We start from the raw sequence: 15,589 nt of genomic DNA, 5'->3' as shown, positions 1-15,589 counted from the left end.
CAATTGGTGTCTAAGTTATTATCGCTTTAGTTGAAAAGACTTTCAAGATTTTTTTAAAATTTTAGTTTCATAAATGATATTTATTAATTTTAATTTGCAGGATCACTTATACATGTGTGTGCAAGTAATAGCATAACAGAACCAAAACAAACAGGGTGATTCGGGCTGGACAATGTTTGAGTTCAATTTTGAAGTGAACGAAACGGATTCATCGGATGCCGGGGAAAGTCCTTTTAAAAAGACTAAACTCGAACAGTCGAATACAGATAAGCCAACAACCGATAATAAGGTAGAATGGTATCAAGCCGAGGAAGTAAAGCCAAATAAATCACTTTTAAATTGTTTGGACCTGTATGAGCTGAATTCAAAAGAGCAAACTATTGGAAGAATTGAACTACGACATCTTATAGCAGGTTCGCTCCTTGAAGATATTAAAACACACAGCGATATAAACAGCCGAGATATCAGGAAATCCGAAGAAAGTCATTCGGATTTAATTGCAGGCGTATATGAGGGTTAATATCACATATAAATTTATACATATATCTCGTAATTACAATTTATTAACAATCTTTGTTGGCAGGCGGCGCAAAAATTTGGGAATGCACCGATGATTTATTGATATTTTTGTCAAAAACCTATGAAAAAACATACTGGGAGAATAAGCGAGTTCTGGACTTAGGCTGCGGATCGGGACTTTTGGGAATATATGCCTTAAAATGTGGTGGCAAAGTTGACTTCCAGGATTACGTGAGTAACTAACTAACTAAAAGTTGAATGTCGTTTTTTGAACTAAGTTTTACCTCCAAAATTGCAGAACAAGGATGTTTTGGAGAAAATAACAATGCCAAATGTAATGCTAAATTTCGCAAACGCCCTTACTGATGATCAGAAATTGGAGCGGCTACAAATGGAAAGTAAATTTTACGCTGGCGACTGGTCGCATTTTGCGCAACTCACAGAAAACGACGAGAAATATGATCTAATATTAACATCGGAAACAATATACAACGTAGAAAATCAACAAAAGCTATTGGATACGTTTAGTAAACGTCTAAAAGCGGACGGCATTGTTTTAGTCGCTGGCAAGTCACATTATTTTGGCGTAGGCGGTGGACTAGAACAGTTTGTTGAGCTGGTTAAATGTGGTGAAGTTTTCCAAAGCAACAATTTGTGGCATTCAGATGAAAATTTGAAACGCGGTATCGTTGAAATAAAACAGAAAACTATCGCATAAACGATGGCGATAATTTCTTATGCAATTTTACTGTGCAATCGAAACACCCTATGATTTTTGGGGATGGGGCAAAAGCTGATGTTTTGTTTTTGTCGCGACAAGCGGCGAATGTGAGTATTTTGAGCAAGAGATAAAAACTTGACTCAACAATTGTTATAAAATAAATCGTTAATTTGCGTATGTGCAGACGTCAGCTGTATAGTACTTTGGTCTTAAATTAATTTCAACATATTATTCTCCTGCACACGCTGCGTGGAAAATGGAAACTTTTTAATTTGCATCTTCTGCCGACCCGGCCCCCACCATAAATCGATGCGTCTCAATGTCAACGGCGACGACTACGTTGAACTTTTTCACAGCAGCCACGGAAGACGAGCGTAGCGAAAACGCTGAGGGGCGAGGTCTCTGCTGCTGCGAATACATTGACCACGATAATCAGCAATTTCACATCTTAGGATGCTGCTGTAATTGCGTCGACTTTGACTTGATCTGCACACGGTAGGGATAAATATTGAGCATTGCACTGCTTGCGATTGAGGGATGGGATCTACAAGATCCGTTTGATCTCTCAATTGTATACAGTCAATATGGCTAGAAAATAATGGAACTTATCTTGTCGACAGCTTCGTCACGTGTAAGCGCATTGAACAACGCAACATAGACGGCATGTTGATTGCATTCCAGGATCGCCTGCGTTTACCATGGCGTGGCGGCGCCAAACGCATCGCACCCGCTGCACTGGCGCCCGCACTGATTGTGCCCCTGATGATGGGACTGGCGGCACTGAACGCGAAGACTGCTATAGTGTTAATGCTAACGCTTGTAGGCTTCACCAGTTGGGGCTTGCAACTGGCGGAGCGTACCGCGACGCGGACCAGCTTCTTTCTGAGTTGGATCGTCTTCTCGGTGATCTATATGGCGTTGATATTTGAGTGCGAGGTGCCGCTGCTGGAGCTGCTGCCCGAAGAGAACTGTATATTGCTGTTCTTATCGTTTGCTGCACTCTACGCACTATATCGCACCAAGAAATTGGCACCGCTCAATCTGGTCACAGCACAATATGGTACCACGCCCAAGGATGAGCTGCCGGGCATCACGGAAGCCTCCAGTGGCGAAGAACTGGCCGAACAGCAGTCGCACCAGGCTGCCGTACAAATCGAAGACACTGTTCTTGGCATTGAGGATGACGACGATGATGATGATGATGATGACAATGACGTTGGCTCCGAACAAGCGGGTCTCATCCACCACGCCCAGCCGAACATATGCGAGACTTGCCGCAAGGTGACACCGAGGCGCGCATATCACTGCTCCGTGTGCGGCAGCTGCGTCAAACGTCGCTCCCATCACAGCTATTGGCTCAACTGTTGCATTGGTGAGCGCAATTATCGCTGGTATCTGCTGGCGTTGGCCCTGTCCGAGTGTGCACTGCTGCTGGGCGCCAACTTAACGTTGACAGCCGTCTGTCATCCATTTCTGGTTGTGCGTCTGCTGGGAATTCCTTTGCTGCTGCCCGATGACTGCAGCGAGGTCTTCGAGGACTTTGAGTAAGTGCTTAAACTTTGGCTTAAAAATTAGTGCATTTATTTTGGGCTTAAGTTTAATTTGCTTCGATCATTTAAATTATGCCAGACTCTTCTAATTGAATTGCATATTAATGTTGCGGTTTTTGCTTTCAGATTGGGCATATCGTTTGTTGTGGCTGGCTATGCGATGCTCATCTCTGGCTACATCAGCGTCATCCTGGTGCGTCAATTGTATTTGTACTGGCGCGGCACCACGCTGCATGAATATAATCGTGTGCCAGCCTCCAATGGGAATCGCAATCGCGTGTGGAGCAATTGGCGAGCCATTTTAAAGTAATGACGTTGAGGAGTACCATATGCAGCAGCTAGGAAAGCCCCAATTACTTGAGAGGAGTGCAACAATTATATAAAAGCTAAACGAGCTTTGCCTGTCTGAGCCGAATCTTGGGCCATTGTATATGTTTTTGAAGCCCAATCTCTTAACGCAGTGTGTAATCCAACTAGAATATAGCAATCTATTTATATTTATTTACTCACAGAGCAAGCGCACAATTTATGCTTTTAGTAGGTATGCATAGTATTAAACGAGATAACTAGCGCTTTGAACGTTTAGTCGTGATTAAGCAATTAATCGAAATATGCTTAGTGTAAGAATGTATTGAATGAAATATTCTGATTTACGAATACTTATCAAATGTATTAAATGTAAACAGAGCTGTTGAGATTTAAGCAATTATCAGTCATTTATTCAATTAAGTTATATATTATTTTCATTCAATTACTGATTCAATACTAAAATAACAGCTCTCTCTCTTTACAATGAGACAATGTAATAAAATACGTCTTTAAGCTTTTTAGTTGAAATTAAATTGCAATTTATTCTGAGAGAATAATCTTAAAATTTAAGTAAACATAAACTAAACAAAAGAAAAAGACAAACAAAATTTATGATATTAAACGAATATCTCAACTACCACAAACTATCCTCCCTTGGCTTGTAATCGGGTAGCAGCTCCCAAATTTTCATGCGCCAACGCTGACGACGCTCCTCCGTCTCCTTTTCCAAGCGCAAGATCTGCGGCAATCGCTGCCAGCAGTCCAGCACCTTCCACTTCAGGTGCCTACATGTAAGATACAAATGTAAGATCTTATTTTATCTTATATTTTATAACCTACCATTCATGATGCGAGATGGCCTGACGCATTTTGGTGTCCTCAATCATGCGACAGTGAGTGGCATAGTTGAGCCAGCGTCCAAACCAATGCTCCATGGCATGCAGTGCATGCCAGTCAATGGCCACCTGCATCTTATTGCGCTCCTCCTGCACATAGAATAGCCATGCATTTAGCGCCCGTCGCTTCAGTGCCAGGCGATAGCACATCTCGGCCCGGATGCATTTCTCGCGTTGCCGGCACTCGGTGTACTTGTGCCAGGCCAGAAAAGAGTTGCGCTTGTACAGGCGACGGGAGAATTCCTCGCACTTGACCAGATTGTCCCGCTTGCGTTGCAGCAGCCGCTTAAAGCCCTCCATTCCAATTCGGCGCAGCAACATGCGGCGATGGAACTCCAAAGCCTTGCGTTGATTCTCAATGAAACGTTGGCGTTCGCGCTCCTTCAGCACCTTGGCCATTTTCTCCTGGCGTCGCTTCTCCTTCAGCACCTCGATGCGCAACCGTTTTGCCTCCTCATCTTCCTGGCGCTGTTCGAATAATTTTAGAGGTAAATCTGATGCTGAAGCACCTCATCTGAGTCTCACCTTAGCTTCCTCGATGGCCAACTTGGCTGCCTCCCTTTCCGCATCCGCTTGGGCTCGACGCTGACGCGCCTGCTCGTGGCGCACACTCCGCTCCAGGGCTCGCTCCTGCATGTGCTGCAGGAAGCGTGGCTGGAGCAGCGCTCTGCCCTGCAGCCGCTCGAATTCCTCGTCCTCGGCATCGCGCAGACTGCCAATTAGTTGCAGACACTTGGCCTTGGCCTTTGCCTTGGGATCGCCGCAGCGTATAACGGTTTTTAGCTCCTGCTTAAGATCCTCGCGCGCCTCTTTGGCCTCGTCGCTGAGCTTGTGCAGCTTTAGCTGCATTATTAGTCGCTCCTGCCGCTCCAGCTTGATGCGCTGCAAATCTATAATATCCTGCTGCACCTTCAGCCTGCAAAGCATTTTATTGAAATGTAAATTAAGGCAGTTAAAAGCAGCTAATCAAACTGATTTAAATGATGTATGATGATGATTATGTAAATATTTATAAATAAAATGTGCGTAAAATAAAATTATATCTTTTGCAGTTCGCTCTGCAACGCCCTCTTCATGCGCTGCTAAGTGCAGCGGAGACAACAACCAAAGTGGAGAGGATTATAAGTACCGCTATTGCCGGTGAGTGCATTGTTTTGATTCCACTTTGATTTCATTTCACATGCGGGTAACGGCAATGAATAAAATCAAATAACCAAATGACATTGGTTGAAATTATAAAATATACATGTATGTATATAACAGCAACAGCAGCAAGAAAGAAATTAAATTCGTAATGAATGAAATAAATTAAATAAAATAAGTCTCTGCAATCTGAGAAAAATGTTGAAATATTTTTACATCGATTGCAGCTATTTTTTCCCAATCTAAAAATCGTTTATGTTTCTGGAAAGTTCTCCTCAGTGTTAAAACTAAGATTATTAAAATTATGATTCATACTTATTCTTAAATTGTTTGGCCATTTTGACAGCCTCCTCGCGCTGCTCCAGCGACTTTTGGGCAATTTTCTCGGCATTGTCTGGAGTATTTGGCCTCTTGGTGTTTTGGCGCTGACGCCGCTTCTCCTGCCTGATCTTGTCCAGAAATGCATTGATCTTCGTCGCTCGATTGGCATGCCTTGTGCCCGGCTCCCGTTCGAGTTTCTCCATGGTCGTGAAATGGATCCATTTGAGAAAGTATTTACGCATCAGATTCAGTTCCGAATTGGTGCGCGCCTTGACGAACAGTTCATCAATAATCCGTTGCTTCTCGTCAAGTGGTCCTGGTTGCAGCTCATTCTCGCTGCAGCTCTGATCAGTGGCTGGCTGCTCCTGCTGCTTGGGCAGCACAACAACTTTGGGTATTTCAATGCGCCGGATGAGCAGAGCTTCCATTTGCTCCTCCTCCTGTTCCTCCTCCTGCACGGCGGAGGTCAATTCCTCGGGTGATGTCGTAGACAGCTGGAATTGTACCAGTTTTGGCGGCGCCACTAGTTCATTGAGCTGCTGCTGCTCCCGTTCCATTTGCTGCTCGGCTGCCTCCAGTTGGAGCTCGAATAACGCCTCCTCCGCCAGGTCGGATATAACTGAATCAATGCCATCGCTCGTGTTGGAGCAAGTGGATGCCTGCCGATGCAATTGAGGCTGCTCTGAGGGATGCTCCTGCTGCTGCCCCTGCTGAAGCAGTTCCTCCTCTTGACGCACGGTGCGCATGTGCAGCATTTGGCGCTCGGCAGCGGCGCGCATTGGTTTGAGCAGCTCCTCGGTGGTCAGCAGCGGACTTGGAGTGCGGCAACGTTGGAGGAACTGCAGCTTGCTCTCGTCCAACTCCACCTGCTTGACAAACTTGCGATACTCGAGCATGTCCAGTTGCTCGCCATCCGCTTGGATTTGGACTTGCTTCACCTCTTTTGCCTGCTTCAACTGCAGCCAGGTGTGCTCGAGATCCGCCTCCGCCTCTGCTTCCGGTTCGGCTTGCAGCTGCTGCAGCAGCGACACTGTCGCCACCTGTTTCTGCATGGAGCACAACATGGCCGCCTGGCCGAGTGCATCCACCGGCGTCTGGTAGAAGTTATCGATGTGCTGCGAGGCAAGCGTCAGACTCTGCATCAATGGGCCATGATTGAGCTTAAAGTCCGGCTTGGTGGGACGCACACGTATCTTGCGCTCCTGGCGCTGGCGCGGCGGATGCTGCCTGGCCAGCTGCTGGCGAAACTTTTGCAATTGATTGTCGATGTAGCGCTGCTCCACTTCCAGATTGTGTGCCCTCGTCGAGGCCAAGGTGCTGCCATGCGCCACTGTCGCCAGCGGCAGTTGACGTGGTATCTGCGAAAACTGCGAAAAAATAAATGGGAGACCAAAAGGAATCTTAGCTCCTCCAAGTCGGGAGAGAGAGAGAGAGAGAGAGTAAGATTTGTCCTCCAGCTCACCATCTGATGTCGCATATCCATTACAACACTGGGATTCAGTTTATTTGACTGCTCGCCATCGATGAGCATCTGGGATTGGCGCTGGCCAATGTAGTCCAGCTCAATGAAGCGACGCACTGCATCCGTTTTGAGGCCCAACGGATTCGCATTCAGATAACGCTTCCGAATACGATCCCAGCGCGTTTGCTTATTCGATTTCTCGCGACGTTTCGACATTATTCCTAAATATTTTTGAAATAGTTTTTATTTTTCGGATCGTTGGAAAACTGAAGTGAACTGATTGCTAGTAAACAAGTTGAAGACGGTGTCAAGGCAACTAAAAGTCGCCGGGCATAATATTAAACTTATGGAAATTGACAGCTATCAGAGCCGTTGCTAGGCATCAAACAGAAAACAATCGAGTGCGGAATACTGAAACCAGCTGACTGCAAGTGGGGTTGAGCGTGGGGCAGCAGTGGATGGATGAGTAATATGCTCTAAGATTGCATTAGAGATTCTGGAGCGCAGGTTTGTTAGCCAGATAAGAAGTTTAAATAGAGTGGAAAATCATCTAGAAGAGTACTAAACTTAAATTAAACAAAATCCATACTTGATAATTGATTATCCTACATAAAATTGAAACAAAAATTATTTTTCTTGCATTTTGAAGCGCGATTTAATTGTAAAACTTGGGCAATAAATGCGATCGATTGATAAATATATAGTTTATGAGTAAGTAACACAATTCTAGACTTGAAAGCTTAGCTTAAGCTGAGTGGCTGTTGCGACGCTGGACACCAATGGAACCCAAAAATTTATGCAGCCGCTGGATCCTTCTTGGCCTTGTCCTTCTTGGCCTTGTTCTGCTTGTTGTCGGCAGCTGCGGCCACTTCCAGATCAATGGGTGCTGGCTTCACAAACGGAATCTCGTCCTGGAACTTGGCGGGCATGTATCGCTTGAGTGGCTCCGGCACCTTGATGCCCGTCTCCGTCTGATGTGTCTCGAGGATGGCGCAAATGACACGTGTCGCTGCACACATTGTAGCATTCAACATGTGCACATAGTCGACGGCGGCATTCATCTTCTTCGTCTGGCCATAGCGGACGAGCAGACGACGCGCCTGATAATCGAGGCAATTGGAGCAGGAGACAAGTTCTCTGTAGGCGCCACTGCCACCAAACCAGGCCTCCAGATCGAGTTTCTTGGACGCGGCATGATTGAGGGCACCCGACACAATATTAACGATGCGATATGGAATGCCCAGCGATTGACAGAACTGTTCCGCATTGTCAATCATCTCGTCCATCATCTGCCACGATTTGTTGTCATGCGGCGAGGTGAGCACAAACTGTTCCACCTTCTCGAACTGATGCACACGGAAAATGCCACGTGTATCCCTGCCATGAGAGCCCACCTCCTGGCGAAAGCACGTCGACAGTCCAGCATATTTGATGGGTAGCGATGCCTCCGGCAGCCACTCATCGCGATGATAGGCGGCAATCGGTTGCTCCGACGTGGCTATCAAGTACTTCTCATCGATGCCAGCCTCCTCGGCGCGTTCGCTGCCCTTGCCGACCACCTTGTACAGCTCCTCATCGAACTGGGAGAGCTGTGCCACCTCCTGCATCACATCCTTGCGCATGAAAAAGGGCGTATACAGTGGCAGATAATCCTTTGCGTACAGCGAATGCAGTGCATGTTGGATGAGTGCCTGTTCCAGAAATACAGCGGCACCCGTTAGAAAATAGCCCCTGCCACCCGAGACGACAGCGCCCTTCTCCGCATTCATGCCGTCGATCATCACAATAAGATCCACATGCGAATATTTGCCACGCTTCGCACAATCCCCAAAAGTGCGCTCCACACGATTCTCGTCCTCATCGTTGGATACCGGCACCGATTCGTGCAGATGGTTGCCCACCTCTCGCAGCGCTGTATTCCGAGTCTGCTCCGCCAGTTCCAGGGATTTCTGGTTATCTGTCATCGCCTCATCGATGAGCACACGCAATTTTTTAATCTGATTAACAGTTAAAGGTTGCAGCAATTCAGCTGTCAACAGCGTCAGATCCTCGTCACGAATGGCTGCAGGCAGCTCCTCCTCGGCACCAACGGGTTCCTTTTTCTTCATCTTGTCACCGATGACTTTGCTGCAGACGTTCTTTACCTTGTTCAGGTTGTCGGCCCGATGACGTCGCTGTCGCCATTCGCCATCCTTGGCGATCACCGTTTCGACGAGGCCAACATCTTTGAAGCGTTTCTTTTGATTGTCGCGCACCGCGTCGGGATTGCCGCCCTTGTCGCCGCGAAACAGATCCAAGTCTAATACCATTTTTCTTTGTTTTTCACTTCAATTTAATTCAATTTGCACTGCGGATTTCGTCAGCCTTTCGTTTTGTCGGCGTTTTTTTAACCACAACGTGGCGACGACAGTGATGAGTAATGTTTGTGCAATGTAAGAAGTATCGGTTTTAGTGTGCAAGACGATTAATCGCGAATGCAACTGTTATCGATAGCTAATCGCATAGCACAGCAGCCCTGGCTTGCTATATTCTTTTTTGGCTGTTTTTGTAAACATTCGTTTTGGGAATTTTATATCGGCATGGAAGACATTGAGAGTGAATTGGTTGAGATACGCACCAAGTGCGAGAAGCATATAGCCCACAGCCGGCTAATCAGCTGTAGCTCAACACTTGTGCGCGTCGATCTGCTGTCGGATCGACCAAATCGCACACTGACAGTTTGTTTACGTTTTCCCACGGATTATCCGCGCTGCTCGATTCTCGTGGAGCTGAAGAGTCGCGGATACTCGGATAAATTGCACGCGGAGCTGACACGCCTCATGGACAACTATGCTCGGGATCAGTTGGGTGAACCACAAGCATTGCCCGTTCTGCGATTCGCCCAGCAATACTTGTTGGACAATCCACTGTGCGTGTGCCTCGACGAGATCAAGCAGCTGCGTCAGGATATGAAGAAACCAGATTTGTCCACTGATGATGTGGTCAGTCAGCTAAAGCTGCGCCAGCGCACCAGTTGTGTGGAGCTCATCGCACGTGGCGGTCGTTATGTTTACCGCGTCACGGCTGCGGTGCCCGACGACTATCCCAGCCGGAGTGTGGAGCTGCGTGGCGTCGAATCGGATTTGCCCACTGTGCTGGTGCGTTACCTGGTCGGACAATCGCGGGAGATAGCGCGCCAGTGTGTGGAGCCACCGTTGCGTCTCAACAAAGATGAACTGGCCCACTTTCGACCTGTGCGCAGTCTTTATCGAACTTTGAAATTTTGCTTGGAGGCCACACGTGACTTCCATCGCGAATTGTGTCCGATTTGTGATAAGCCCGTGCTGCAAGCGGAGCCGGAGGCGGTGGTGCTGGACGAGAATGCGGATGCGTTTGTGGAGCGTGTCTATTGCGGTCATCTGTTCCATCAGGGTTGCCTCAAGCATTATCTCGCCGAGCCACCTTTCCCCAAGGGCGGCAAACTGTGTCCGGCCAAGCGACGCCATCCGCGCTCCGATGCCCAAACCTACATGGACAAGCAGCGATCAACAGTAACTGGAGTAACAGCTGCTGGAAGCCTAAAGAGATCGGATGATGGCACCTGTGGCATTCGACTGGCCCACGATCGTTGGGTGGTCAATGTGAAGACGGCGGAGGCGCGTTGGGCACAAAAACAGGCGCGCCAACGGGAACTGGAGGAAGTAGTCGATTTTCTACAGTGAAATCAAGACAACATTTATTGTACATATACATCTATATATATCCATATGTATATATTTTTTAATTTCTGATTCGAATACGCTTAAATTGCTGCAGATGCTAGTTATGAAATAAATATTTAAAATATGAGCAAATGGCATTTAAATTAAAATGTTGGTCGAAATTCGTTTCTAAATAAATACTAAGCAAAAAAATAATATAAAATTGTTATTGACTAACTGGGTTTTTTGTTACGATTCATATTCGTTGTGCGACTAGGATGACATTTTTACACTGATCTCTCGCAGATTTCGAATATCTCATTTTACACAAGTTATTCTATAAAATATTTTGCTAATTTCTCTGCGTTTTGTGTGTGTGTTTTTTGGAAGCCCTTGCGGAACTATCAGCAACCATTTAAACTGTCCCAAAGGGTTAGGATTTGTCCACCTTTTGGACTACTATTTTCACAAATCTTTCTTCTTTTTTTTGCCAAACTTTAACTCAATAAATAAATTCGATTTAGTACGCTGCACACAGGTTAAAAGCCTGTGATAATTTCGTCATCCTCGTGGCGCTTGATGGGATCACCCTTAATCAGCGATGAAATTAAACTGCAAAATAGAAGTATTAAAGATTAAAATCAATTTCAAATGGAGTACAATAAGCTTTGTCAATCAAATATGGCTTTAACTGCGTTCCCACATCAGATACTCATATCGATAAGGGATTATTTGTAGATGGCAGCTAAGCGAATTACGCTGTATTTGTGGACATTCACTAACCAATAGAGGCCCACGAAGAACATGACAAAATAGTAGCCCAGATAGATCATGCAGTTCCTCAGATGCACCTTCAACAGACCCCGACTATGGATGTCAACCGGATCGTAGACGCCGAGGCTGTCCCTCCGCTGCCGATGTAGCTCATAATACAGCCAAACAACCATCGGCAAATTGAGCAAAAACATCACCCAATGGCTGCAAGCCAAAAAATTCAATTAGTTTGGTTTTAATTTGAGGAAAAAATGTTCTTTTAAAGCTACCCGCAGATAAGGAGCAGAATGCAGAGCAGCGCATGAGAGCCAAATTTGGGTATGACCCAGAAATTGAGGCGTCGACAGCATTCCTGGGCATTCAAATAGTCGCACTCCAAGTCGGCCAGCGTTAGCACCTGTCACCAAAACAAATAAAATATTTAATTCAATATTTATGCATATTTTCAAATATTGTTTCTGCAATTTGCACACAGAAGAAAAAACTCACATAGTAAATCAATAGCAGCAATATGGCGCCATAAACGAGCAGTGTTATGCAGAACACTGCGGTCTCGGGCATAAACATAATTATTCTCTAATAATTCACCTTTTTACTTAAAATTATTATTATTAAACTAATGCATATAAATATTTTGCGACATTTTCGCTGTTGTTTTTAATTAAAGCCACCGAACAGTGTTGGAAAGTGCAGCCACATTTACAACAAGTTGGCAGCGCCGCAGACTGCAGTTGTTTGTAAACAAACGCAAAACGCAAAGCAAAATTATTTTTAATTATGTGACAAGTTTAGTTAATAATGGGTGGCAAAAGTTATTACTGTGATTACTGCTGTTGCTTCATGAAGAACGATTTGAATGTGCGCAAATTACACAATTCGGGCATTTCGCACACAGCTGCAAAAGCAACTTACATGCGGCAATTTGAGGGTGGGCTTTAGTTTTGTTTATCTTTAAGCTAAAAATAATTTATAATTTATTTATTTTAGATCCACGTAAAATATTGGCAGCGGAGCGCAAGAAAAAACCATGCAAACGTTATTTTGCCGGCTACTGTAAATTTCAATTATTCTGCAATTTTCGCCACTACAGCGATAAACAAATGAAGCAGCTGGAAAAAATTGGTGCAACTTAAATTTGCCATAATTTAAATTGATTTAAATGCTCATTAAAAAATCTGTTTTTGCAGTAAATCAACTGAAGAAAAATCGCTTAAAAAAGAAGAACAATCCACAGCAGGCTAAGCACAATTTGCCAGCCTCACTGCAACCCCCAAATCTATCTAAACTGATGCAATCAAATTGGCATTTGAGTTGGGGTTAAACAATATATAAAAAAAAAACACTTTGTAGTTAAACAATAAATATAATATATTTTATACAATCTATTTCATCTCGTTGTTGTTTTACCATTTAATATACCAACCACCTTGTCCATGATGCGAGATACTTTTAAATTGATGCGTAAAACACGCGCAAATTCATAATGATAAGTTTTTGGACTATGCCCGCTGAGGTTCTCCTCATCGGGATTACTCAGATGGGCCAATAGGAAGTAACATATATGTTCCAGATCGCCTTCGACGGCATAGAATAGACTAGTGTTGCCCGCCCGAGCTTCGCTCGCATTCAGAATCTCATGCTTCAGCTGCCGTCTCAGCAGTTTCTCCGTGTTGTGCTCCAATCGATCGCAGATTCTCTCATAGAATTTCGCAAATCGTTTCTCGTCCCTCGTCTCGACAGCTTTGGCGCACTGCTCGTTGTTCGTTTCCTGATCTTCATCTATGGTCCGTCTATAGATAGGTGCGCCCAGCTGCCGCTGATCGATGATGTCACACATGATCTCGGCCATCTTATAGCGATTGTGTCGCACGGCAATGTGGAGCGCTGTGTAGCCATCATCGTTGGTCTGCAGCAGTAAATTCAGGTCGATTTGGAGCATTAGTTCGCGCAACGACTCCAAATGTATATTATTGATAATCGATATGTGCACCGCCGTATTTGAATCATCATATATATAATTGGGCAATACGCCCGCGTTGAGCAGTACCTTAACTATTTCCGGCTCACAGTCATTGGTCAATGCCAGCTGAAGGCAATCCTCGCCATCGGCACTCACTAAATCATTGAAATCAGTCATATTTTTCAGCTTGGACCACACAAAAACCTGTCGCTGTACGCCATGAACATCGCCGATTAAAATTGCATCATGTATGGGTCTGCAATAAAAATAATTATAAACAAAGGAAATAGTTAGATGGTTGGCTCATCTGAGACTAGGGTAAGAACAAAGAGACGCTGAATTGACAAATTGTTTGAAATAGCAAAATTACGATCGAGTACATTTTATGAGCTTTGCCGATTTATAGATATATTTCTATGTTTGAAAAGATATACGTATATATCGATTCGAGTGCCGATACAGTCAAAGTTTATAATAAAATACACATATCTAATTGCAATACTATTTATATTTGTACATATTTAAAAGACTCATTCCGTATGTGTGACACATAATATATTCTTGTTAATTCAATGTCTCAGCTTAAATCAACATAAATTGAATACAGAAAACACATACAGCAAACCCTCCTCGGACATAATATGAGCGCCGACCAGCTCATTGGCCATTTTGGTTAGAATTGTGCGTTCATTATCATTGTTGATGTAATTATCCATTTGAAAGCACATCTCAACGAAATTTAGATCCCCAAGACCATTCGACAACTCAGAGTCACGACGTTGTACGTCACATGTTTTTGAAGCTGGACTGGGTACCTGGTTAAAAAAGAGAAAAACATTAAATATTAGTATTATGAATGTTAAAAGCAAAATTAAAGACTATACTATGTCTCTTTAATACTCTGATATCGAAGGTAGAATAATAACTTGAAAGATTGATAAACTTAATTCAAGGCAAATTTTTATGAATGAAAACTAAACTCTAAAATGTGATCAATTTGATCAAAAAGTGTACAAATTTCTTACGACATCATCCAGTTTATTCTTCTTGACGGGGGGCAATGGGGTCAGTTGTTTGTCTTCGCGCTCCTGCAAGGCCATTTGGGCCGCCGATCGCTTGACGACCTGTGGCACACATGTGTTGCGCTTTCGTCCCCGTTTTCGCGGTTTCGTTACGCTTGTTGCCTCACTAGCCTTCTCTGCTGTTGTCGTCTCTTTATTCCCATCGATAGCAGCCGTTGTCGTTTCATCGATTTCTTCAAGAATTTCGCGGGGAGCCGAGAGTTTAATCTCTGTTAACGTTTCGGTTTCAGTTTGTGTTGACGCATTCACTTTTTGGGGTTTTTGCTCATTAAGGGAGCACTGTTTGCACTGATTATGGGGGCCAAAGATAGCGGCGGCTGACTTATCACTCCGCCCATTGATAGCGTCGATAACGCGCTGCTGCAGGGCCTTGTCGGGCAGGCGCATTAACAGCTTGAATATTTCCTCGTAGATTGATTGAAAGGATTTGCGTTGCATATACGTGTTGGTGATTACATTCGTTGGCATATGCAATCCACGTATGCTTGACGCATTATTTACTGCGGTCGATGATGTTGTTACGGGAGGGTTTTGAAGTTTCTTTATTATATCTGGGGCAGTCACACGTATGTGCTGTGTTTTCGTTAAAAGCACTTTCTTCATTGTTAACAATTTATTTCACACTGAACGCGGTGTTCGCTTGGCTTTGTTTGTTTATTGATTCTGTTTACGTCAATTGCGTTACTCGGGGGATGTTTCGTTTTATTTCGATGAAAATTACTCTAAGTTGGTTTTTCCCCAACAAGCTTGCACAAGTAACCTAAATAAATCGATAGCTGCGTTACAATCGATATATCGTGTAGCGTTTGGACATTTTGCAGCACTGTTCACGAATAATTAACTTCGAAAGTTTAAGCCGCAGGCAGTCAGCAAATTGTTGATGGGATTAAAAAAGAAAAAAAACAAACACATAGGAGTATAATTATAATTTCAAATGGAACCACTAAGCGACAAAGTTGCAAAATGTTTTATTCGGTCTCCAGGTCTCCGCTCTTAGCACTCGAAGCGTAGCTGAGAGTAAACAAGGTCAAGGCTCCCAAATGTTGTACGCAGTTACTTTTCTAACGATGTGATTCCACTATGAAATGTATGCTTAGTGATGGGACGCTTGCTTGTCAGTGCTTCTTCTTCCACATAAACTGTAATTTATCACAGTGTGTTTTATGCAGCAC

At 44.4% G+C, this 15,589-nt stretch overlaps 8 protein-coding genes across 9 annotated transcripts; 4 read left to right on the top strand and 4 right to left on the bottom strand.

The window, feature by feature from the left end:
- The first annotated feature begins 172 nt into the window (after window positions 1-172).
- LOC6561362 (histidine protein methyltransferase 1 homolog) lies at window positions 173-1,238 on the top strand. Its single transcript, XM_001988833.3, has 3 exons — window positions 173-515; window positions 584-750; window positions 818-1,238. Exons 1-3 carry the CDS (start codon window positions 173-175, stop codon window positions 1,235-1,237), a joined length of 930 nt encoding a protein of 309 aa, XP_001988869.1. The 3' UTR covers window position 1,238.
- A 70-nt stretch (window positions 1,239-1,308) lies between these two features.
- Window positions 1,309-3,648, top strand: LOC6561363 (palmitoyltransferase ZDHHC23). 2 transcript variants are annotated; one of them, XM_032736122.2, is made up of 4 exons: window positions 1,309-1,347; window positions 1,600-1,735; window positions 1,861-2,784; window positions 2,917-3,648. In XM_032736122.2, exons 3-4 carry the CDS (start codon window positions 1,904-1,906, stop codon window positions 3,098-3,100), a joined length of 1,065 nt encoding a protein of 354 aa, XP_032592013.1. In that variant the 5' UTR covers window positions 1,309-1,347; window positions 1,600-1,735; window positions 1,861-1,903; the 3' UTR covers window positions 3,101-3,648. The 2 variants fall into 2 exon arrangements, with proteins under 2 accessions (XP_032592013.1, XP_001988870.1); XM_001988834.3 differs by lacking the exon at window positions 1,309-1,347 and having other exon boundaries at window positions 1,439-1,735.
- Window positions 3,649-3,699: 51 nt separating this feature from the next.
- Window positions 3,700-7,191, bottom strand: LOC6561364 (trichohyalin). Its single transcript, XM_001988835.3, has 5 exons — window positions 6,922-7,191; window positions 5,454-6,826; window positions 4,521-4,911; window positions 3,940-4,463; window positions 3,700-3,884 (listed from the first exon to the last, which is right to left on the bottom strand). Exons 1-5 carry the CDS (start codon window positions 7,135-7,137, stop codon window positions 3,734-3,736), a joined length of 2,655 nt encoding a protein of 884 aa, XP_001988871.1. The 5' UTR covers window positions 7,138-7,191; the 3' UTR covers window positions 3,700-3,733.
- A 360-nt stretch (window positions 7,192-7,551) lies between these two features.
- On the bottom strand, window positions 7,552-9,357 carry LOC6561365 (serine--tRNA ligase, cytoplasmic). Its single transcript, XM_001988836.3, has one exon. The coding sequence runs from the start codon at window positions 9,228-9,230 to the stop codon at window positions 7,716-7,718; it is 1,515 nt and encodes a 504-aa protein (XP_001988872.1). The 5' UTR covers window positions 9,231-9,357; the 3' UTR covers window positions 7,552-7,715.
- Window positions 9,358-9,395: 38 nt separating this feature from the next.
- Window positions 9,396-10,749, top strand: LOC6561366. The gene has a single exon (XM_001988837.3). It carries the CDS (start codon window positions 9,396-9,398, stop codon window positions 10,620-10,622), a length of 1,227 nt encoding a protein of 408 aa, XP_001988873.2. The 3' UTR covers window positions 10,623-10,749.
- Window positions 10,750-10,817: 68 nt separating this feature from the next.
- On the bottom strand, window positions 10,818-12,057 carry LOC6561367 (protein cornichon homolog 4). Its single transcript, XM_001988838.3, has 4 exons — window positions 11,865-12,057; window positions 11,645-11,772; window positions 11,385-11,579; window positions 10,818-11,213 (listed from the first exon to the last, which is right to left on the bottom strand). The coding sequence occupies exons 1-4, from the start codon at window positions 11,940-11,942 to the stop codon at window positions 11,141-11,143; spliced, it is 474 nt and encodes a 157-aa protein (XP_001988874.1). The 5' UTR covers window positions 11,943-12,057; the 3' UTR covers window positions 10,818-11,140.
- A 90-nt stretch (window positions 12,058-12,147) lies between these two features.
- Window positions 12,148-12,725, top strand: LOC6561465. Its single transcript, XM_001988839.3, has 3 exons — window positions 12,148-12,303; window positions 12,363-12,497; window positions 12,563-12,725. Exons 1-3 carry the CDS (start codon window positions 12,174-12,176, stop codon window positions 12,694-12,696), a joined length of 399 nt encoding a protein of 132 aa, XP_001988875.1. The 5' UTR covers window positions 12,148-12,173; the 3' UTR covers window positions 12,697-12,725.
- A 3-nt stretch (window positions 12,726-12,728) lies between these two features.
- On the bottom strand, window positions 12,729-15,540 carry LOC6561466. The gene is made up of 3 exons (XM_001988840.2): window positions 14,361-15,540; window positions 13,954-14,150; window positions 12,729-13,591 (listed from the first exon to the last, which is right to left on the bottom strand). Exons 1-3 carry the CDS (start codon window positions 15,018-15,020, stop codon window positions 12,763-12,765), a joined length of 1,686 nt encoding a protein of 561 aa, XP_001988876.1. The 5' UTR covers window positions 15,021-15,540; the 3' UTR covers window positions 12,729-12,762.
- Window positions 15,541-15,589: the final 49 nt, after the last annotated feature.

The sequence above is a fragment of the Drosophila grimshawi genome, unplaced genomic scaffold, assembly GCF_018153295.1.
Source record: "Drosophila grimshawi isolate 15287-2541.00 unplaced genomic scaffold, ASM1815329v1 contig_1377, whole genome shotgun sequence".
Taxonomy (NCBI): Eukaryota; Metazoa; Arthropoda; class Insecta; order Diptera; family Drosophilidae; genus Drosophila; species Drosophila grimshawi.
This window is presented reverse-complemented; position numbering and strand designations above follow the sequence as displayed.

What these genes read in the sequence shown, in the direction of transcription:
- LOC6561365 (XM_001988836.3), bottom strand. Translation starts at nt 9,230, where the DNA reads ATGGTATTAGACTTGGATCTGTTTCGCGGCGACAAGGGCGGCAATCCC.
- LOC6561364 (XM_001988835.3), bottom strand. Translation starts at nt 7,137, where the DNA reads ATGTCGAAACGTCGCGAGAAATCGAATAAGCAAACGCGCTGGGATCGT. An exon ending in TGGATATGCGACATCAGATG is followed by an intron (nt 6,827 to 6,921) that starts GTGAGCTGGAGG and finishes ATTTTTTCGCAG; the next exon opens with TTTTCGCAGATACCACGTCA. An exon ending in TGGCCATCGAGGAAGCTAAG is followed by an intron (nt 4,464 to 4,520) that starts GTGAGACTCAGA and finishes TTATTCGAACAG; the next exon opens with CGCCAGGAAGATGAGGAGGC.
- LOC6561466 (XM_001988840.2), bottom strand. Translation starts at nt 15,020, where the DNA reads ATGAAGAAAGTGCTTTTAACGAAAACACAGCACATACGTGTGACTGCC. An exon ending in AGAATAAACTGGATGATGTC is followed by an intron (nt 14,151 to 14,360) that starts GTAAGAAATTTG and finishes TTTTTTAACCAG; the next exon opens with GTACCCAGTCCAGCTTCAAA. An exon ending in ATGTCCGAGGAGGGTTTGCT is followed by an intron (nt 13,592 to 13,953) that starts GTATGTGTTTTC and finishes TTTTTATTGCAG; the next exon opens with ACCCATACATGATGCAATTT.
- LOC6561465 (XM_001988839.3), top strand. Translation starts at nt 12,174, where the DNA reads ATGGGTGGCAAAAGTTATTACTGTGATTACTGCTGTTGCTTCATGAAG. An exon ending in TTACATGCGGCAATTTGAGG is followed by an intron (nt 12,304 to 12,362) that starts GTGGGCTTTAGT and finishes TATTTATTTTAG; the next exon opens with ATCCACGTAAAATATTGGCA. An exon ending in GAAGCAGCTGGAAAAAATTG is followed by an intron (nt 12,498 to 12,562) that starts GTGCAACTTAAA and finishes CTGTTTTTGCAG; the next exon opens with TAAATCAACTGAAGAAAAAT.
- LOC6561367 (XM_001988838.3), bottom strand. Translation starts at nt 11,942, where the DNA reads ATGTTTATGCCCGAGACCGCAGTGTTCTGCATAACACTGCTCGTTTAT. An exon ending in TGCTGCTATTGATTTACTAT is followed by an intron (nt 11,773 to 11,864) that starts GTGAGTTTTTTC and finishes TTTTGGTGACAG; the next exon opens with GTGCTAACGCTGGCCGACTT. An exon ending in ATTCTGCTCCTTATCTGCGG is followed by an intron (nt 11,580 to 11,644) that starts GTAGCTTTAAAA and finishes TTTGGCTTGCAG; the next exon opens with CCATTGGGTGATGTTTTTGC.
- LOC6561363 (XM_001988834.3), top strand. Translation starts at nt 1,560, where the DNA reads ATGTCAACGGCGACGACTACGTTGAACTTTTTCACAGCAGCCACGGAA. An exon ending in TTTGACTTGATCTGCACACG is followed by an intron (nt 1,736 to 1,860) that starts GTAGGGATAAAT and finishes TCTTGTCGACAG; the next exon opens with CTTCGTCACGTGTAAGCGCA. An exon ending in GAGGTCTTCGAGGACTTTGA is followed by an intron (nt 2,785 to 2,916) that starts GTAAGTGCTTAA and finishes TTTTGCTTTCAG; the next exon opens with ATTGGGCATATCGTTTGTTG.
- LOC6561366 (XM_001988837.3), top strand. Translation starts at nt 9,396, where the DNA reads ATGCAACTGTTATCGATAGCTAATCGCATAGCACAGCAGCCCTGGCTT.
- LOC6561362 (XM_001988833.3), top strand. Translation starts at nt 173, where the DNA reads ATGTTTGAGTTCAATTTTGAAGTGAACGAAACGGATTCATCGGATGCC. An exon ending in AATTGCAGGCGTATATGAGG is followed by an intron (nt 516 to 583) that starts GTTAATATCACA and finishes CTTTGTTGGCAG; the next exon opens with GCGGCGCAAAAATTTGGGAA. An exon ending in AAGTTGACTTCCAGGATTAC is followed by an intron (nt 751 to 817) that starts GTGAGTAACTAA and finishes CCAAAATTGCAG; the next exon opens with AACAAGGATGTTTTGGAGAA.